Source organism: Rhinatrema bivittatum, chromosome 15 (genome assembly GCF_901001135.1).
Source record: "Rhinatrema bivittatum chromosome 15, aRhiBiv1.1, whole genome shotgun sequence".
In the NCBI taxonomy this organism is placed as follows: Eukaryota; Metazoa; Chordata; class Amphibia; order Gymnophiona; family Rhinatrematidae; genus Rhinatrema; species Rhinatrema bivittatum.
Genome location: NC_042629.1, coordinates 72,644,034 through 72,661,910, shown reverse-complemented (window position 1 = coordinate 72,661,910; position 17,877 = coordinate 72,644,034). Strand labels below are relative to the sequence as shown.

The window sequence follows — 17,877 nt, the reverse complement described above, 5'->3', positions numbered from 1 at the left end:
GCACAGTGGTGAGACCGGGGAACTGCCCTTCTCCCAGCTTTTCTCTACTAGGGAGCTAGAACTCGCTTCTGCTCTCTTCCAGGGCAAGGTCAAGACTCCTACACAAGTCTCTGCACTCCCAGCCACTGACACAAACTGATTACTGCACCCCCAAAGGGGAATGGGCAAAACGAGAACATTATCTACACCAAGGAATATATTTACTCTTTAGTAGGGCCAAAGGCTCCCTGCACCGGTGTTAAGAGTTTTTAGATATATTTCTTGGCTGAGAGAGTAATTCTCACAAGGCAGCTGCATAGCTTCTGTGGTCTCCAGCCTGGAAGCATCTGTGGTTCCAGAGTTGGAAAGGAAGTCCTAGTTTATCAAGAGACAGAAAAGTCCCAGGAGGTCCTCATTACACAAGAGAAGACTTTTGTTTGCATGGGGCATTGTTACTCCTCTCCCTGTTACATATTAAAAATTTGTCGGCAGGCTGCTGGGCTTTTAAATGAAAGGTCAAAACAGGGGCTTCTCCAGTTACGACTACGGCTGACACTGATCTTTTGATTGCTTAGAACGGGTTAGATTGTAATTAAAATATAGCAAATATAGACCACATTAGGGAGAGAATTATGATTATGGTCAGAAATCGAGAGGAACCATATATCAATCCCATCACGCTGACAAGGGATTGCTTTTAAAATCAAAGGTTTTGGGAAATACTGATTCTAGACCACCCAAGTTCTTCCCAGAGATAGGGGTCACAATGGTTGGAAGAGGGTCCTGTATTTTCACAGTTCATTTTTGATGAGAGCGTTCTGAAAATGCAAGAAAAACAGAAGATTGGCGCCGTCGTCAAAATGACGATGAGGGCCTCCATCATCAAGGGTGATACAGCGAATACCAGTGAAGAGCTGTGCTCTTTGATGGAGTCACCCACACATTTTCACAAACATCTGTGACTTCAGTAGTTTGTGTTACTTAAACCTGCCTCATCTCGCTCCATAATCCATAACGAGGATAACTCTGTAACAGCCAGCATTAGTTACACCAGTTTGTTGGAAATTCCCCCAGCATAACTATCTGCACGCAGTTACACTCGCTTTTTGGCACGATCATTTTGCTGTGAAACTTTCCACGCACGCCTTTTAAAATCAAAAAGCATGCACAGAAACGGAAAACTGGCCCAGACTCAAGCGTCTGAACAAGGGTAAAATTGCACGTGTACAGGTCTCATGCACGAAAATTTGACTGCATATTGGGTGGGACGTTTTATTTCCGAGGATAAAACCTTAAGAAATGCCTTTTAAAACTACTCTCAATAACATGCGTGGTTCACAGCTGCAGGTCAGTATGTGGAGGCTGTGGTTAGGTTTATCGCCTTCTCCCAGCCTTCTTTGCTGATTATAAAGGCCGGTGCCGCCATCAATCCGCGACAGAGCTTTATATGTGGTGATCCTGAGATAGCACAGGGCCGTCGCTTCACTCAGGTCACCCCCAGAGAGCCTGTTCCACTCCTGGATTCACCCCATTGCATGCACAGAGTTTCATAAGGGAAATTTGGAACTTTCAGCTCCATGCATGCAGTGGGACAAAAGCTGGGCTGACCTGGCAATTTTACAATAGCATTCAAAGCAACACTGCTTACCATCCTTTTGCTGTCACCAGCAAATGTTTCATTGACATAGAGAGCTCCAACTGCGTTCTCCATGTTGCTGTTCACGTAGCTCACGCACTCCCGCCACTGGGCTTCCTCCAGTGTGGTTCCATAGAGTGCCTGATAAGAAACGAGACCCAATTCATTGTGAATCAGGGCAGTCCCCTTTCATTTCCACCCAACTGGTCTAAGGCCTGCCATCTCACCCAAGTCAGCCTGGACAGACTGATGCAGTGCTCGTTTTGCCCCATTGCACGCCTACATTTATTTTTTATTTGTAGGAAAAGCAGATCCAGGTATACAGTGGGGAAAAGCTAGGACTAGATCTGCTTGTTTGGGTTAACCTGGGGTGAATGGGCAACCCTGGGGCTGAGAGGGTATTCTGGGTTGCCAACATAGGTTTGCATCTATGGGCTTGTCATCTCAATTTCCCTGAACGAGGAAAGGAACTAAATGCCTGTGGATGCCATGGGGCACAAGCAGGCCCGGCTCAGTCTGTCCCATGGGAGAATGGAGCTGCTTGACAAGCTTAAGAGGAGCCAACAAGAAACATGGGCATGTGCTCATTGGCTCTACTGTCACGTGTAACCACAGGCATGCTGGCTCACAAGCTGCCAGCCCCCACATCAAGCTGGGGGACTCAGTAAGCCACGCCCTGGAGCCCACAGAGTGGCCGAGGCTGCCCGTGACAGCTTTATATGCTTAACTCTCTGTGAACAGCGGAGTACTCTGATTAAATCTGAGGACTGCTGCATCCATAGGATACATTTTAGCCATAAGATGCATTTTCTTGAAATGTACAGATTTTTTCCTCTCTACCTCAGCTTACACCTTCTGATGTCCTGTGGGTGTCAGTGAGTCTGGAAAAGTAAATCTGCATTTTGAAGGGTATCCGAGAGGCGCCCTCATGGAGAGCCTTGCGTGCCCGATATGTATACAGAGTTGGCAAGTAATCTCGCAATTAATGTTTTGTAAAATTGAATTTGCAGCAACATTAAGACATAGAAACATAGAAACATAGAAATGACGGCAGAAGAAGACCAAACGGCCCATCCAGTCTGCCCAGCAAGTTACGCACTTTATCCATTTTTTTTTTAATCTTCCCCCCCCCCCCTTTTCTCCCTCCCACCCGTCACTATTGGCTTCCAGCACCCTCCGGCCCCAATTCCCTTCCACCCCTCCACCAATGCAGAGAGCAGTGCCGTATCCGCATCCCAGTGAACATCCAGCTCAATCAGGGGTAGCAACTGCTGCAACAAGCGGCCACACCCCTGCCCCATTCTCTTACCCACCTCTGTTTTGTTTGGTTTTTTTTTTGTTTTGTTTTTTTGGTTTTTTTGGAGATAGCAGCCCTCCATCCTTCCGCTCCGTGAAGGTAGAACACAAACCACTGGCCACTGGCATCCCGCTCCGTGAATGCCTCTGTGGCTACTGCCAGGCTTCTGGCCAGATAAATAAAGACACAAGGTCCCCAGACGACCTCCAAAGAAGGCCTGAGAACTATAATTCCCTCACAAAGTCTCTTTCCAACCTGCACTGAAGTCTGTGCCCTGGGGATGGCATTACTTTAACTACCAGAACAGCTGGAGCAGCTCTCTCTGTGATTAATAAGCTCAAGCACAGCCCTTTTATTATTGACTGAAGGAACATTCAGGAAGAGAGAGGGAATTTCACTCCCTGATAAAGGTGATGTCGGAAACACGTAGGGACGATACAGAAAGGCTAGCCGGCTAGTTAACTTATCCAGCTAACATAGCCAGGATATTCAGTGACACGGCCGGATAACTTTGAAGTTAGGTGGATAAGTAGCTCTCTCCCTCCCCCCCTGTTATGCCCCCATCTCGCCATTATCTGGCTAAGTGGTGATTGCTGAACGAGGCCAGGCATTCAAACATCACCTCTTAGCCGGATAAGTCATAACTTATCCGGGTAAGTGTTGCTGAATATTGACCTCATAAAGGAAAAAGCATTCTGTTTTGGGGAGTTTTACCCTCTTTTGTTTGCCCATCTGCTTATGCCAACTTCTGCATCCATACTGTTTACATCTCAGCTACACTCATTGCAGGATTAAAAGACAAATTATAGCGCTACAATAATTTTTTTAGATAATTTGAATGGAAGATGAAATAAAATCTCGAGGAGACATTAGCATTCGTGACAGCTTCTGCAACTTAGCTTCTCCCTACTCCCTCCATGATGACTAAAAATCAGTAATGGTGCTACTGGGCTGATCATCATCATGGCCCCCATGCAGGCATCACACACATACACGTGAACTGCAGCACGAGTACAATATCCTTAAAATGAATGGGTTCCACTAAAAAAGGAAAGTGGAAAAAGATGACAATTTTTAAATATTGTATTTGATGGGCATGAAAGTTCATTTTTTTCTAGACTTATCTAAAATTTGGTCATACTGTGTTAAATCCCTCCTGGTAAAGTGCTTATTAGCTTTAGCATTGTAAAAATGTATAACTTTTAAGCATTAAGAAATATCTATTAATGATACACTAGGAAGCATACTAAGTTTTTTAAAAGCTTAGCTAGCAATATTTGCCAATATTTGGTAGATGGTCTGGGAAAATACACCAACCTTAATCACATGTCTATACAATATCAATTTTGATTGGCCCATCTTTCTGTTATTTGATTGGGTGCCTCTAATCACATAACACCCCACTCACTGGTTAGAGTTTTTGGCATGTCTTTTTCAAGTTTTTACACATATCTCTGGTATATTCAGTGGTTGTCTTCTTTCAGCGTTATCTTTCTGTAGTTGACCCCGGGCATCTTTGAAACGCCTGCTCAGGATATTTATCCCACTGAATATATAGGACAAGTTATCTGGCTAACTTTAACCAGAGAACTTGTTCACTAATCGCCTACTGAATATACACCTCCTCATAAATACTTTATAGCATGAACATTAGTATACAAGGTAACCCTGAATTTAACCCTTCTGATATTATAATTTAAAGGCTCATCTCTCTCAGTCTCAGTGTCATAACTATTCTAGAGATAAGAAGATTCAATACTTAACTACGCTCTTGTTACACTGCAGATAAACTGCTCATTAATTAGTTGTACCACAATCACATCACTGGCCAATATTTTGCTATCTGGTTGGTTGTGGAGGCGTTGTACATTGAAGCACTGTGATGCTACAAAATCTGATTGCCTTCTAAGTTTACTTTTCTAGATGCATGAATATCTCCTGAAGACTTGCCAAAGTTAAAAAAAAAAAAAGTACTTTTTTCCATTATTTGAAAATAATGGAAAAAAAGTACTGCAAGCACTCTGAAGTGGTTTACATTCAAGCTCATCTAGCAGGAAGTCGCAGCGGGATCACTGAGAACACATCAGGAGGATGGTTGTCTTCTTTCAGCGTTACCTTTCTGTAGTTGGCCCGGGCATCTTTGAAGCGTCTGCTCAGGCTGCTGATCCTGTCAAGCACCAGTCGCCAGACCAGGTAGTTCTGGAGAGTGCTGTGTGCATGTGCAAAGCAGAGGTCAGAATCTGGTAAGATGAATATGTAGAAAACACAATCCTAAACCCCTTAGGGATGGGAAAGGCCATAAAAGTCCTGCTGGATCAAGAAGTCCCTCTACTGACTGAAATATTGTAAATCTTCATCTCCTCCCACCCCATACCTGTTCCACTCCATGTTTTCCTGCAGCACCTTGGGGCAACCTGATTATTTTGTGAAGATGACAACTGAATGACATAAATTGCCATATGAGGTTGATCTCTAATAACTGGGCAAGTGCCCAGGTTCTGCTGGTTAGGTTAAGGTCACCACCTTTTAGCACAACCAGCTGAACTGTGCTTGGTTCTAGAGACTTTCAGAGCATTGGTTGAAGGCAGGGACAATCCAGTATAACTTTGGGCCTTTCGTGGTACCTCGGCCATGGGGGCCCTGCTCCCATTCATACCCCACAGTAATAGAGCTTTACCCTTAATCCAACCCTATAACGTCCCCCTCTAGTCTTGGGTCCCAGGTGACAGCCCCCATCCATCCTCTCACCCTTTTAATCCATCACAGTGAGCAATAAAACTAATTTTGTCTGCCATAAATCTCAAAGGATAAATAATCATGAAGACAAACTTATGGTTTAATATCTCGGAAAGAGGAAAGATATTTTGATCATATGAACAAATTTAAGCTGCAACCTATAGTAAGAAGTCTTAAACTTCTAGGGCTTGGATTAGATAGAGCTCCAGCGGTTGGACCATTTCTCTTAGACCACCCACGTTTATGTCCTGGCCTTGGCTGCACTGTCGGTTAGCAAACCATAAAATGGATAGAGGAGGGCTCAAGTAATTTGCTAAGATGTTTTTTCAATGTAGCTTTGGATCCAAAGGCTATAAAATTTTAAACTGATCAAGATGTCAGGCATTGGAGTGCTCTGGGAAATTATTCACAGGATCACATTAACTTTTCTTTTTTGCAAATCCTAAATCCCAAACATTATATTTTTTGAATTGAAAATAAGTTGAAACACAATTGATGAGCAAGAGAGATACCCCAATGTGATAGTTAGCACTGGCAGAGCACGGCAGTCCCTGGGGAAAGGCCGGGCAAGTGCACTTGGATTATTTATTGGGTTGCTTACAAGACTGAGGTTAATATCCACATTCAGTATTTAAGTTACTTATGTCAGGCCAGCGGGGTAAAATCATTCCTTACCAGTCCTTCTCAGAGGAGGAGTAGCCTAGTGGTTAGGCCAGCAGGGAAGCCTGGGTTCAAACTCTTCATGACCTGTGGTAAGTCATTTCACCCTCTACAAATTTAAAGCTTTTCTCCCATTCTGTGTCTACGGCGCATAAAGCTTATTAAATCAGGCCTTTAGGCTATACACCCCCTCTGGGGAGAAGGAAGTATTTACAGTGCCTGACCAGTCAGGAAAGGTGGACTACTTAAAAACCGGATTGCTTTACCTGGCTGAATAGTTGGAGAGGATAGCTTTTAGCTGTTGTAGGTATGGCATCCCATAAACCACCACTTCCTCTTCCTTCTGAATCTCAATATTTACCGAGGACATAACTCCTTGGATGAAGAAGGTCCAGTTGAAATCCTAGGACAGGGAGAATTGGCCACATGCATTTGATTATTTTATTATTTTTGTACAGTATCAATCAACTTAATGCCAAGTAAACCAAAAGAGCTCTAAACAGCTACTGTCAGAGGCAGGATGCTGGGCTAGACGGCCTTTTGGCCTGCACGGTTCAGCGATTCTTATGTTCTTACAAATATGGAAATATTAATGACTTTACATTGCCAAATCTTGCCACCATCTGAATCCGTTCTTTTCCACTGAAAAAGACTCCCTGCTCACGTACCATTGTTTTATATTTTTTTGCCCCAAATACTGATTCTTCTTGCTGCTCTCTTCCTTCAGAAGACTTTATAGTTTACCGATATCACACACACATTGTGAGGATCTGAAGCTGGCACAAGGCCTGAATACTGCCTTGTGTGACGCTTTGATCTGCTTGTGAAGTTCTTTTCACATGAAGCCAAGAATTAAACATTTACAATTTGACAAAAAAAGAACTCCTTCCAAAAAAAACACCTCTCCCCCACCCAATACAACTCTATTTCTTTTACAATTTGTTGCAATGAACTGGCTCCAGTCCCAGAGCATGACATATCCTCAGTATACTTTAAGGCCATGGGCTAGATGTGCTGAAAAGGTTTTTTTTCCCCCATTTTATGTCTATTGGAAAAATGCTTAATAGATCTGGACGATAACAAGACGATTTTACAATGTGTCTGGAGCACTGTACATGGCGCCTTCTGAACTCTGCCTTAGGCTCAAATTGTAAAATAAGAACTCTGTAATTCAATTACAAGCAACCTCAGAACTATTATTTTCATAATGGGTAATTATTTTTTTTATTTTAACAGTGATTCAAAATAAAAAGTGACACTGGCATGGACCATGTTTTCCCTGAGCTCTGATGTTCATGCTTCGGTCATGGAACATGCAAGGCAGTCAAGCAAGTCCGATCTACAACACGATCCACTACCCACTCTAATTCATTTGAAACTAGTTTTAGATCAATGTTTTCTGAAGTCCAGAATACTTTTTTTCATGCTTCTTCTTCAGATGGAGAAAATTCAAGGGTGACTGTATTACACAGGCAGCCAGTAAGAAGCAATGGATGGCTCCAGACTTACATTTAATGGAAACCTGTCCTGTAACTCTGGCAGAGTCATTTTGTTGTAGAGCAGAGTGACATCCTGTCTTTCTTCTTGGGGAACAGTAGCCTGCAAAAAAATAAATAAATGGTTTTCTCTGACAGCAGTTGCATATATTAAATCTAGAAACAATTGGAAACATTTTTAAAGGCACGTGCAACATGGATGCACCAATTTTATAACATGCATGCCACGCGCATATCTCCCAGGATTTGCATGTGCTGGCCTTTTAAAATCCCCCCAAATATCTCTTAATAATGCTGGATGTTCTGAGAAATGAAATGGGCTAGGTCCAGTATTCTGGCTTGTAACCTCTGGAGTTTTATTTGTACAATAACAAAAGGTACACGATAATTCTACAGTGGACCTGGACGAGTGTGGCGTGCTTAGGTCTCAGAACCTAACCAGGCTTGCTTAGTACCAGAGAAGATGGGGCACTGTGGGCTGCAGAAGGTAATGGAAACCTCTGCGATATTGTGCCAGGGAAAAGGTCACAAGCATCATGATGGAGCCATGATCATCTAACCTTCAACACCCAGGACTGGTCAGAAGGAGAATAAGAAAAACAAACTTCAAGGTGGTTCCTGGAAAAGACAGACATTAATAGCCTTCTTTGGCTGTAACCTATCCATCCAATAATAAAAAAAAAAAATCAGTTTAGGGTTTGTGCCCACATTTTTTATATGTATTTTTTATTTATACTCCACCTTTCAGTTACTTCAGAGTGGATTACTTTCAAGTAGTGTCCCCAGAGGGCTCACAATCTAAGTTTCTCCCTGAGGCAATGAAAGGTGAAATGACTTGAACACCAGCTTCCTTGGGTCACAGCCTTCTTCTCTAACCACTAGCTGTACGATAATCCTGTTTGCCTGTGCAGATCCATCAGACAGTCTACAGATCTATGGCAACATCACGGCCTTCCATCAACCCACTGTCATCTATGCCGTACTCACATTTGCAATTTCTGTTTCAAACTCCATGACTCGGGTCATTTCCTCTAGAACAAAGTAGTCATCCTTGGTCAAGTTCTTGTCTTCTCGGATCATCTTGACTATTGCAATCATGAACTGTAGGTAAGCTTCCCTCACCTGAGAGCAGTTGTAATGTTAACCATGTAGACGTCCATTCAAGAAATAAATAAATCCTCCTCCCTGCCCCAATTCCTGAACTCTCTGAGTAAACATGAAACAGAACGAGTTTCTGTACCTAATAAAAGAATACGGCACGCAGCACTTCAACTGCACCTCTGGGTTACTGCATCCTCAAAAACAATGCTATACACCCCTGGAAATGGGATAGGAGTGGTATGGAACGATGGCGAGAGCATCTTGCATTCTGACTGCAGGGTGCACGTATTGTTTGCTTTCTTGGTCCCTTATCTACCAGTAAAGACCTCTGAATATTTATTAGCATGGCGCTAGAGCAAGTGCTATACTAAAATAATAGTTTGGTCTTACTTTAAGTAAGAATCCCCAGAGTGAGATTTAGAATAGTAATGATGACCTACATGACTGGGTACGTCCTATTATTCATTTACTTATAGATTAATGGTCATCAGCTTTCCTTGGGCCCTTACCTCCTCCTCCAAATTATTGTAGGGCCTTTATTAAATATAGGGTGAGTAACGTGGAAGTCTAGAAAGATATCTACTACTGAGCTAAATATTGAACCATACTCCCTCAGTTACAGTACATTGTGTATTAAATGTGGATAGAATTTAAGAAGTCTGTTGGACCCTGTTTATTCAATTTGCTATTACATAAGCCAAGTATGTCTAAGTCATATTACATCAACCATTGAGCACTACCGGTCTTAGACCTTTGCTGTATTGAACTTGGCACCAAATGAACATAGCGAAAGACCTATGGTTTGCCAGAAAACCTGAAGTGATACCCCTGACGCAGATGTCAAATTCAAAACATGGTCAGTGTTGGGACTTCTGAAATTACAACTTTTGAACTGATCTGGGACTATTATATTTATTCAGCATTCAGAGGAACATTGGAAGATATATAATATACAATTTCAAACTGGGGACTATATTATCACTGAAGTTTACACTGGAAATTATGGCTCAGTTCTTAAGATAAGTACACATTTATAAATGTTATTTGCAAAATAACTTTAAAAATACTGTGATTATATAGAAAGCAATGAAGGTCTGTGACAGGTAGTGCTTAGTATGATGGTCCTCCTCAAACACATATTTACTAGGTTAATTTATTCAGCTGAATTGTAAACATTTTTGGCACCCTTTTCATTCTTAGTACATCAACCTTTGAACCATTTAACTATGCTATTTAGTGATTTTAATGTCATTATTTTCAGTAGATTTTGTATATTAAACATACTTACTCTTTGGTAATTGCCACCATTGAAGTAATATTCTCTGGAAGGCATGCCCAGGCTGGACTGGTCAATCTGCAATAAAAACAAAGGACATTTCTTTGATGAATAGGAAGAACAGGAAAATTCAAAATATTCTCGTTCATGCAAATACAGAAGCTTACCCATTCCTAAGCAGAAAGGTTAACAAGACACCTTGTTAACTAATATCTCAGAAGTATGAATGGAGGGAAAGGCAACTGCAGTGTTCTGTCTTCCAGTTCTTGGGCCTTGGTTTTAGGACCCAGATTAGTTTGCATGTGCTCATGAGCTGCAAACCAGACTTGCTAGGGAGACCCGAGGATTGGTGTTGAGAAGCACCTGAGATTGCTAAGGACCGGGAGCAGGCAGGAGAAAAGCGATGGGTCAAAAGCTGATCCTGAAGGAAGACAGGGGTCACATTCGAAGGCGAGATGCAGAAAAACACGAAGGCATTTATCAAGAGGGGGTTTTTCTTTTCACAATCACATCTAAGGACTACTTTCGAACTAGCAGTATAAATGGTGAAAAATTATATCGGAGTAATTTTTGGCTTTCTTCTCCTCCCCCCTCCCCCCGTCAAAAAATAAAACAAAGAAAGGTTAAAAAATGACTTAGAAATTGGATGAAATCATTTTCCTTGTTGGAAGGGCGCACTGATTATAACCCTGCCAGCCGTTATGAGCAGCTCTGCACAGCTTTTTTCCCCTAGGCACAGAACTACTACGCACTGTCACTCGGACCCTCGCTGGTTTAAATACAGAGGAAGACTGTGAAAAAATCAGAAACATAGTGAGCACAAATATACTTCTGGGTCTTTGCAGGAAGCAAAGCCACATTCAAGGGACATAAGAAAAAGCTACCTGCAAGTGTCCACTTATCTTGCAGAGCGCTGCCCATAGGGGCTCAGCTTGTAGCACAAACTGTCTGTGCTGTGATTTTTTTTTGCTGTTAATTAAAAGGGGCCACAGGGATGGCACGGGGGAGTCTGAACAAAAAGTTCTCGCAAATGTTGCGAACGTCAGTAAGCTAAAACATTATTAAAAAAAAAACGTAACACGTGTACCTTGATAAGCTCAGCCCCCATGCCCATCAAATTAAATTGTAGCAAACTTCAGAATTCAAACTGTGTTTTCTCAAGGCCTTTGGGCTGCTGGCCTTTAAAATCACAGAGCTAGGAAACTCGGGGATCCAGGTTCGAATTGCACTTCCATGTCAGCGTGAACAGGAGCAAACCACTTCAGCTTCCTGTAGCCAAAAACTATCCTATAAGTTCCTTAGGGAAAACACCTTACCTGTAGCCAAAGTGAAATCGTTCACAGTACTTCACAATATTCAGCTGTCTCCCTAATCATGGACATTTTTTTCCCTTCTATTCGCTTCTGTTATTGAGTAAGAACAAATAATTAGGCTCCCCTCCACAGGCGCCCCCCCCCCAAGGAGTGGATTATGTTACATATTGACGACCGAGGGAGGTAATAATCCGAGATTTTTATGTGGGTAAATACATTTACCTATGTAAACATGAATTTTGAAATATTTCACTCTTCCCGCCCCATTTGGTTAAAACTACGAATGCCATTTCACAGCGCGTGCATTTTTACCCTCTTAAAAAGGGGCAGAGTTAGATTGGGTGAGGCAAAGTATGCACTTAGATGTGATTTTTGAAGCGCCGCGTGTATTTCCAGGTGCAAACGTAGCCGCGTGGTGCTTGCTGGCTGTGAGGGCTTCCTCATTGGAAATGACTCTGCAGTCCCGTGGGTTTTAACAAAATGTCCTTTGGGATTTTTGAGCATGCTTATTTTTACATTTTATGCCAGATTTGTCTTTTTCTGAATAAAAAGAATTAAGAATTCATGACCTTTTTTTTTGCTCACAAGATTTCCCACAACGCGTTGTGATACTGCTCTTTTCTGATGTGTTAAACATGGGATGAAAGACACATATTAGCAGTTTTATTCTGAGAATTAAGAATCTGAGATAAGATAACCGGACTGAAAATGATATATCAAGGGTCTGGTGTTAAACTGAAGTCCCGGCTGCAGTAACACACTTGGAATCCCATTTTCTGAGCATCTGAAATTCCTCTATGAACAGAGCAGAAAAGCTGATGATTTTATGGTATTCGTAATGGCTTCTGACTGCTTGATGCTTGTTGGGCAGGGGCTTCCACAGGACTGTTACCAGGTAGGCCTCTCCCAGTCCTAATGGCATGCACTCAGTCTCTGAGACTTCCTAGATGACCGTACATGCTCCCAGTAAAGTGCCTCTCACGCTGTGTTTTTCTCCAAAATAATACGGTACTCAGGACTGAGTACACTATCTGATGGGAATGCTGCTGAATGACCAGGATGGAAAGTTTAGCACCATCTTAGCTTTGATTCCACCCCTATACATTTATTTATTTATTTATTTAGGCATTTCATATACTGTTGTTCCAAAAGAAGATCACATTGGGATGGAACCTCAAAGAGCAGACTAAAGTCTCCCTTCACCGTCTGACAGTGGCTGTTCCAGAAAGTTTTCTATATGGGGGTATAGAGGGGGCACAGTGAACCTCAGGGTGGGCAAGAGCCAAGTGACTGTCCCTCCAACCAATGAAAGTGGCCCAATCAGACTGAGGAGGCAGCTGTAGGGGCAGGATCCTTGTCTGGGGAGACCCTTGCCTCCCCCCTTCTGGATCATTTGGCAGCACCAAAACGCTGACCCTATCACGTCAAACTGAGAAGCAGTTTCCTGACCTTCCCGATCTTGCTGCTTTCATTTCTCCGTAAAGTGCCAACTCCTGCTAAGCATGCTTGCCCTTTTCAACCTGCCAAAAGCAGCAAGGAGTTTTGTGCACAAAAATTGCACATACTGGTTAGTGCTCATGCAATTAAGATTAAAGGCTAATGAAGGAATTAGCCATGCATTCATAACGCTCAAAATTTAACTCCTGCTCAGAGGTGCCGTAAAGCTCCTGGGCCAGTGTTAGCCTCTAGAGGTGAACTGTGGTGCAGGGCTCCTCTGCTTGGAATTCACACGCAGAAAACTTGATTTGTGCACAAATCTTATTTTCTGCACATGAGGGTCATTTTCTATAGTGTGCATATGTGGGCAGTGGCATATACAGACATAAGTGAGTGCACACAAAGTTAATTTCTGCCTGTATTATATAATAATTGACGGGAGCAGCAGAGTTTATAAAATAACATATCTCTGCCCTGAAAGTATTCACCTATATACATTTTTTTTAATGCAGGGAGCCACATTTCCTATATCTACTTTATAAAAGTACATGCACATATTTTACACATGAAATAATCGCAACGTGAGTGCTTATCTACCACAGAGTATGGGCATACTCCACTTAGGAAAATATGTGTTCATGCACTTTTATTCTCCAGCTCGCCGACACCTCCACCAGTTCACCCAGATCTCCCACCCAAAAACTGCAGTCAAAAGACGAACGTGATTTCATTTCCATGATGCAATTAGGAGGCATAAAAGTGTGCGTAGACGTTTGGTAAGATATGTGCATATACCACCTACAAAATACTAACTTGTGTGCACATTTCTGAAACCCGCCCCTGAACACCCCTAAATCACCCCTTTTTTTGTTGATATTTGTTTGCAGCACTGCATGTACCTTTCACAAAATACTACTTGGGCACATATATGCTACCTTACACACTTAATTCTCAATTTTACATACTGAAACCTTTCAAAAATTACTTCTAAAGTACTCCTAAACACAAAAAGTGTTTTCTGCACAGAAACCAATGGTTTGTGTGAATAAATCATGTTTTCATGCACACGAAGCAGTTTTTTACGCACACAGTTTCAGGTTAGCAAGCTTTTTCCTTTTTTTTTTTATATCTCCCAAGCATACCATTAGCTTACTGCATTGGGAGCTAAATCTTTTTTTTAGTGCATTAGTAAAAAAGAAAATGCACGCTGAAGTTTATAGCACATTTTTCACTCATGTTTTATTATACCAGATGTCAAGTGCAGCATATACTGTGTCAGACATTTTCATGCCAGAATCCTAGCTCTGGCTTCTAGTGTTCAGTCCTATAGGCGTATACATCCAGGGTTCCTATGGACTTTCAGTGACACTACAGATTCATCTGTCCATCCTTCTACCCATCATCCATTTGGATACTTCTAGCAGAGTTTCTTTTTTCTATGATATTGCCCCACTAACATGGACACAATTTTATCTCCAGGATATCCTGTATAATTAGCCAACTGCTCTTTGATTTTCTTACGTAAATGATATGTCTGCTGGAGTCCCGGTCGTCTGTCCACACAAACATATCAATGAGCACTCGCTTGTTGAACCGGGAGTTCAGGAGAGCCAGCTTTTCTTCCAAGGCCCAGTTGGGTTCTGTTAGATAACAAAGCAGATTAGTATTCAGGGATGTATATCAAAAACATATTAACTTTAAACTAAATTTAAAAAGTACAAAATCTTAAAGAAAAGAACTACTGAAATGAACGTATGAAATAGAAGCTGAACGGGCATGTCAGCCATATCATATGCAAATGAAATTTAGGATTACTATGCCAGCCTACAGATGTTTTGATTTTCTACAAGGGACCTTCACCAAGGCTTGCATTACAGCTGGTCTGCCTGCTTCTAGTCTAAAGAAAATGTATGTAAATGAGCATAAAACTGTGCTGATTTTGTCAGGATAAACACTAAACGAGTTCTGTGCTTTACATATTACTGCCTGTTTGTTTCATGCATGGATCTTGGGACCTGACCTTACCACCTTCTGGCTCCAGAGCAAGAGGTCATTCTCCTGAGCTTGAACTGCCCCAGCAGGAGGGCCCCTGTTATACTGTTGTTTTTGCTCTTTCCTTGCCCCATCACTTGTCTTGGTATGTTGGCTAGGAACTTTCTTTGCCAACCCCATTAAACTGCAGCACATTTCCATGCATGCAGCACAGTGATAAATAGAATTATGATTGATGCACTCATAAAGTCTTTGATTGCACAAATGTAAAACAGGCCTGCCCTGTTTATGCCAAGGGATGCTTTTTAATGAGGTGTGAATTTCCGACTGCAACTTCTGTTTATCATGGCCATCTGAATAGAGCTACAAATAGATGACAACCTCCTAAGGGTGCAAAATAGCCGCTGTGTGATTTTGTTGGGCATCGTGATTTGGAACATAGTGTACGGACATAGTGTTACCTTTGGTGAGATTGCAGTCTGCAGACGTCACTGGCCAACCTCCAACCACGTCTAAGAGCTCTAACAGGGGCACTGAATCCATCAGCTCTATGTAGCCTAGGCAAGAAGTAGGAAAGCATTCATTCCTTAATCTTCTGCAAGGCATGAGAAGACCTCTTTTGGATTCCAGTTCAGACTTTTGTCCAGATTGCAACTGGAATCAGACTTTTAATGAGCTGTAGTGGATGGAAGGCCACCTTCCTCCTCCCTGGAAAATATCTGCCTCCCAGAAGGAAAGGTCAAACACATTTTAATAAATTTCACCCACAGTCACAGAAGGTGGGTAAAGTGGAACAAAGTTGATGGCATCACAGCACTAGCCCAAGCACTGACCAACAGTATAGAAAATGCCCCGGGGAGTATCAGAAGTAAAACACACAGGATGTCGCATTTCTAGTGATCAGTGCAGCAGCCTACGTTTCGACTCGCACTGCTTAGGTCCATTCAACAGAGCCTACAACAAGTCACAGAAATCTGCATTAGAAGCCATGGAGGAAATTATTCTCCTCATGCTGAATTACCTCCGGCAGGAAATCAGAGGTGTGTGCTTCAACTGTCAAGTGGAAAGGGGCCTAGTCATTGGTTAATTCTACGGCACACAGGACAGAGGTGCATTACTTGTACATTAGGAGAATTAAACTGCTCCACTTACTCTCATTCATACAGGATTTATAAAGTATCTTAGCTTTTTTGACGGCATCACGATCCTCATGGTCTGGAGTCTCCAGTAAACCTAAGCATGGGGCAGAAAGGTTGGTAAGGGATCATTCCAGATACTATGCACAAAATTTGGTTTAGGAAACCAGCCCTATCCACGTGATCATCATGTGGACGGGCACGATACATGTAATATTAATGCTAAACATATGTGCATGTCAATATAAAGTACTTTGCAGAGAGACAGAATAATAATTTCCTCTGCCCAGGTATAACTAGTGCTGTTTTTATCTGCCTCTTGTGGGTAAAATGTCAAACCCAGATCTGAATAGGTATAGCAACTGCTACCGCTAATCATTTGTATAGCACTACAAGATGTTTGCAGCACTGCCCAGACACACACCAAAGATAGAGCCTGGGCTCCATGGAATTTACTGTCTAGTCAAGACACAGAAAAGTCAAAGACAAGGTGGAGAAAGCAGAAATTAGGAACAGCATACTTAATGTTCGGGATGGGTTTTGGTGGAGAAAAGGGAGAGGGATAGCAACGGAGAGAAGAAATGTAGTGCAATTAAATAGGAAGAAAAGAAAAAATGGTGTTGACCTATGGTGATCTTATCTTCTCAGTAATCTGCTAGAATCTTGGAAAGGATGTGCCATACCTGCTTCTCTACCCCCTGAATCCCTATGAGAGAAAACCCAGTGGCACTGAGGGGCACAAACACATCAAAATGGGTCAAAATCAAAGGTCCATCGAACTCAATATCCTGTTTCTGACAGTAGCAAGCAGTGGGTGCTTAGGGGAAGTGTTTAAAGAAATACAGAATGCACAGTTATCCATCTCTGTCTTACCCCAGCAATTTTTAGATGTTTTATGGGTTAAAAAAAAATTAACTCCTAATCCGATATGAAGAAAATCATAACATGCTGGAGGCCATTTAACGTCACTCTCACCTTTAAGAATGATCTCCAGCTCATTACTCAGTATGTCAAAGATACTGTAGCGTGAGTTGGCCTCGGGAATGACATGTCTGCTTAGCCAGCCACCGCAGGCATACTGGTAGAAGTCCTTGCACGGCTCAACAGTGGGGTCCATGTTCTGAATTATTCGTGCAGCTACCCATGCAAGACAAGGAGACACCATTACAAGAGATGCTAAGGAGGTCCCGAGATGAAATAGCTATTCAGAACAAGTGAAAGAAAAGGATTCTTGCTTGCTATGATTTTGTTCCCCCATCACTCATGACTGACACAGAACAAGACACCAAAATGCAGAATATGATGGCAGATAAAAGCCACGATTCCTCTCTTGAGGGCCCATTTTCCCCTTGTCTACTGCAATGATGTAACTCCTAAGTGATCTCCAGCTTTATCTTTGCTTCCTGTGTGCTTGTCACCTGCTTTCTTGAATTCCAGTACCATTTCCATCCCCACCACATCTGCCAAAATTAGTTCCATGCATCCACATGTCACTCCTGAGTCTAACCGCACTACGGATTATTACTACCCGCGCGTTCAGGAACTTTTCCCACTTCTGCTGGAAATGCTTCCAAAGAGAATGCAACAGAACGTTTGCTTTATTTTCCCCAAGATCCAGTTCAGAAGTGAATGACTGATACTGGATCACTGCCTGACCACCGGTCATAAGGGGAAAAAAACAGTCAGTTCTAGTTTTGAGGCTTGTGTGTGAAATTATTAAGATCAGCCAGAAGAGCCAAAATAACACCCATGATATGGTATTTGCCCCATTGGGCCGGGTTAAGCGATCACATCAGGGACTTGGGTTTATTTATATCA

At 42.3% G+C, this 17,877-nt stretch overlaps 1 protein-coding gene across 5 annotated transcripts in view; it reads right to left on the bottom strand.

The window, feature by feature from the left end:
* Positions 1-17,877, bottom strand: part of LOC115076545 (membrane metallo-endopeptidase-like 1) — an 81,633-nt gene that overhangs the window by 18,322 nt on the left and 45,434 nt on the right. For 4 of the 5 annotated variants that reach the window (XM_029578111.1, XM_029578112.1, XM_029578113.1 and 1 more), the window contains exons 4-13: positions 17,035-17,196; positions 16,076-16,156; positions 15,385-15,480; positions 14,453-14,571; positions 10,194-10,259; positions 8,792-8,926; positions 7,818-7,907; positions 6,575-6,711; positions 5,028-5,121; positions 1,628-1,756 (exon numbers count right to left, since the gene is read on the bottom strand). In XM_029578111.1, coding sequence (XP_029433971.1) covers positions 1,628-1,756; positions 5,028-5,121; positions 6,575-6,711; positions 7,818-7,907; positions 8,792-8,926; positions 10,194-10,259; positions 14,453-14,571; positions 15,385-15,480; positions 16,076-16,156; positions 17,035-17,196 — 1,109 coding nt within the window. The remainder of the gene's footprint in view (positions 1-1,627; positions 1,757-5,027; positions 5,122-6,574; positions 6,712-7,817; positions 7,908-8,791; positions 8,927-10,193; positions 10,260-14,452; positions 14,572-15,384; positions 15,481-16,075; positions 16,157-17,034; positions 17,197-17,877) is intronic. The other variant, XM_029578114.1, reaches the window with a different exon arrangement.